At 33.8% G+C, this 2,919-nt stretch overlaps 1 protein-coding gene across 1 annotated transcript in view; it reads left to right on the top strand.

Annotated features, from left to right (window-relative positions):
- Positions 1 to 2,205: 2,205 nt before the first annotated feature.
- The window catches only part of LOC124232697 (olfactory receptor 4C11-like), a 30,970-nt gene continuing 30,256 nt past the window's right edge, over positions 2,206 to 2,919 (top strand). The window contains exon 1 of the mRNA XM_046649634.1: positions 2,206 to 2,917. Within this exon, the coding sequence (XP_046505590.1) occupies positions 2,206 to 2,917 (712 nt within the window). The remainder of the gene's footprint in view (positions 2,918 to 2,919) is intronic.

Raw genomic sequence — 2,919 nt, 5'->3', positions numbered from 1 at the left:
AAATAGCACACCTTAAAAATTAGATATTGCTCACATTTGTGATGCCAAGAATGCAGTTTCTTCACATAGAGGTACAAATGCATGCTTTCGTTGACATTCATCTTCAAAGTACCGTTCATTTACATAACAGTATTGTGTAATATGTATATCCTGCTTTTAATTAAAAGTTACTATCTTAGCATACAATTCTGTCCTCTTATTTTTCACTTTAAAGTATATTGTAGCGACCATTGCATGTATATCAGCCTTTTTTTATTAATGATTTTATCAATGAGTAGTATCAATAAAGTACCATTCTTGCTTAATTCAGCTCCCTTCAGATGGATTTTAAGTTCTTTCTCATCTTTGCCAATAAGATTATCTGTAGGACATAGAATCACTGGATTGTTTTCTATGTGTAATTATAATATTATAGATATTGAAAATCACCCCCTAAGAGACTGTGTCCACTTAAACTCCTACCAAAATGAGTGGGGTTGACTATTTCCCACAACTTGTCAGCACTATATGTCAACAAATTTATATCATAAAGATTAATTTATTCAAATAATTAGTGAAAATGATATCTAATTGGAAATTTAATTTGAATGTATTTAACTCCTAATGAAATTGAACATCTTTCCATATGCTTAATTATGTTTCATAAGCAGAAGAGTCTCTTTTAAATTTGATTCTTTGGCCCATTATTCATTTTACTATTTTTTTTTTTAGGAGAAGATTTGCCCTAAGCTAACATCTGTTACCAATCTTTCTCTTTTTCATTCCTCCTCCCTAAAGTCGCAGTACATAGTAGTGTAAAGTTGTAAATTCTTCTAGTTCTATGAGCTGCCCCCACAGCATTGCTACTGACAGGTGAGTGGTGTGGTTCCATGCCTGGGAACCAAACCCAGGCTGCCAAAGCAAAGTGCACCAAACTTTAACCACTAGGCAATCAGTGCTGGCTCAATGTTACTGTATTTTTTAAGACTGATGAGTGAAATCCATTTATCCTTGAAAATTATGCTTTGTCTGGTCAGTGAGTTGTAAATATACTTTACCAGTTTGGCGCTTATAATTTGCTATTGACTATGCTATTGTTTGGAAAATATAAAGGCAAGTAAAACAATTTATCCACTATTCGACATGTAGTTATATATGAATAAGTATTAATTCCCTTTTTATTTCTATAGTCTCTTACTTGAACTGAGAGTATAAGACATTCAAGATACATATCATAAGAATTCTACTGAAGAGTTTCAGGTACGACTTAGAGCTTCCTGAGCTCATTTTCTCAATCCCTTATGCTTAATCTTAAACCTGAAATTTGAAAGAGTGTTCTGATTTATGGAAAATATTCTCCATGCATTTTTCTTCATTTTAGTCTCAATGAGTCTTTGTATCTTAAGAACATATATTGAAATATGTAGAAAAATAATAAATAATGGGACAAATTTAACTTTGGACTACATAGTATACTTTGGAACATATGAAGTTTAATAATAGAAACTGAATTTAGAACCATAAACAATTAGAAATGTTTGAGAAGAAAAGTAAAATGAAACAAACAGGGCAACAGATTAAAATGTCAGATGATGGAATGAAACAACTGGCTTGTGTTCATTGCTAAAATTTTAATTTTATCATTTCTCTCTTTCAACCTTCCTCCTTATATTTTATATGTGTGGTGTGTTTGTGTGTATGTATGTGTTTAGGTTTTATCAAGGAAGATACTCTGAAATGTTTAGACACTCATTCTCTAAGACAATATTTACTAGAAGAGTATTTTATAAATGAACTCTGTTCAAGAAATGTGAAAACATATTGAGTAAATCATGTAAAAGTTTCCTCTACTTCTGCAGCCCACTACACTAATATTGACATGTCCTTAAAGAAAACATTAAGCGAAGAAGTTATTCACTCATTCCAAATAAACAAAATTAATATATATTATGTCTGAAGAATCGTTTACTTTTTCATTATTTTTCTATTTCTTATATCATTATTTTCACATGCAATCAGGTAAATAGATTGAATAAGTGCTATGAATTCAATTTCATTCCGCTAAAGCAGTACACAACAGGTAAGGAATACCCATTGAGAAGTGGCATTTCCATGATCAAGCATATGTATTCAGCCTCCAAATGCAGTATTCATTTTAAAATTCCTTTTTCATCTCTTCTTCACAGATTATTTTTAACCAGTGCTTTCCCTGCATCAAATGAAACAATGGAGCAAAATAACAGTGTAACTGAGTTCATACTGTTAGGATTGACACAAGATCCTAAGATGCAGAAACTGGCATTTGTAATCTTCTTCATTTTCTATGTGGGAACTGTGCTGGGAAATTTGCTTATTATTGTGACCATCAAATCCAGCCAGACACTTGGAAGCCCCATGTACTTCTTCCTATTTTATTTGTCCTTGGGTGATACCTGCTTTTCAACGTCTACAGCCCCTAGACTAATTGTGGATGCTCTCTGTGCAAAGAAAATCATTTCTTACAATGAGTGCATGACTCAGATCTTTGCACTGCATTTATTTGGTGCCATGGAGATCTTTGTCCTTGTCCTCATGGCTGTTGATCGCTATGTGGCCATCTGTAAGCCCTTGCATTATCCAATCATCATGAGCCGGCAGATCTGCATCACCCTGATTGTTCTTGCATGGATAGGGTCTTTTATACATTCTATAGCTCAGATTATCCTGGCCTTGAGACTGCCTTTCTGTGGATCCAATTTGGTTGACCATTATTGCTGTGATATGCAGCCCTTGTTGAAACTTGCCTGCATGGATATTTATGCGACCAACCTCCTGGTGGTGTCTAATAGCGGGGCTATCTGCACAAGCAGTTTTGTAATTCTGATGATCTCATATATTGTCATCTTGCATTCTCTGAGAAACCACAGTGCAGAAGGGAGAAAAAAAGCTCTCTCCACTTGC

Source organism: Equus quagga, unplaced genomic scaffold (assembly GCF_021613505.1).
Source record: "Equus quagga isolate Etosha38 unplaced genomic scaffold, UCLA_HA_Equagga_1.0 1080_RagTag, whole genome shotgun sequence".
In the NCBI taxonomy this organism is placed as follows: domain Eukaryota; kingdom Metazoa; phylum Chordata; class Mammalia; order Perissodactyla; family Equidae; genus Equus; species Equus quagga.
The sequence above is the reverse complement of the archived record's forward strand: the minus strand, read 5'-3'. Positions and strand labels throughout refer to the sequence as shown.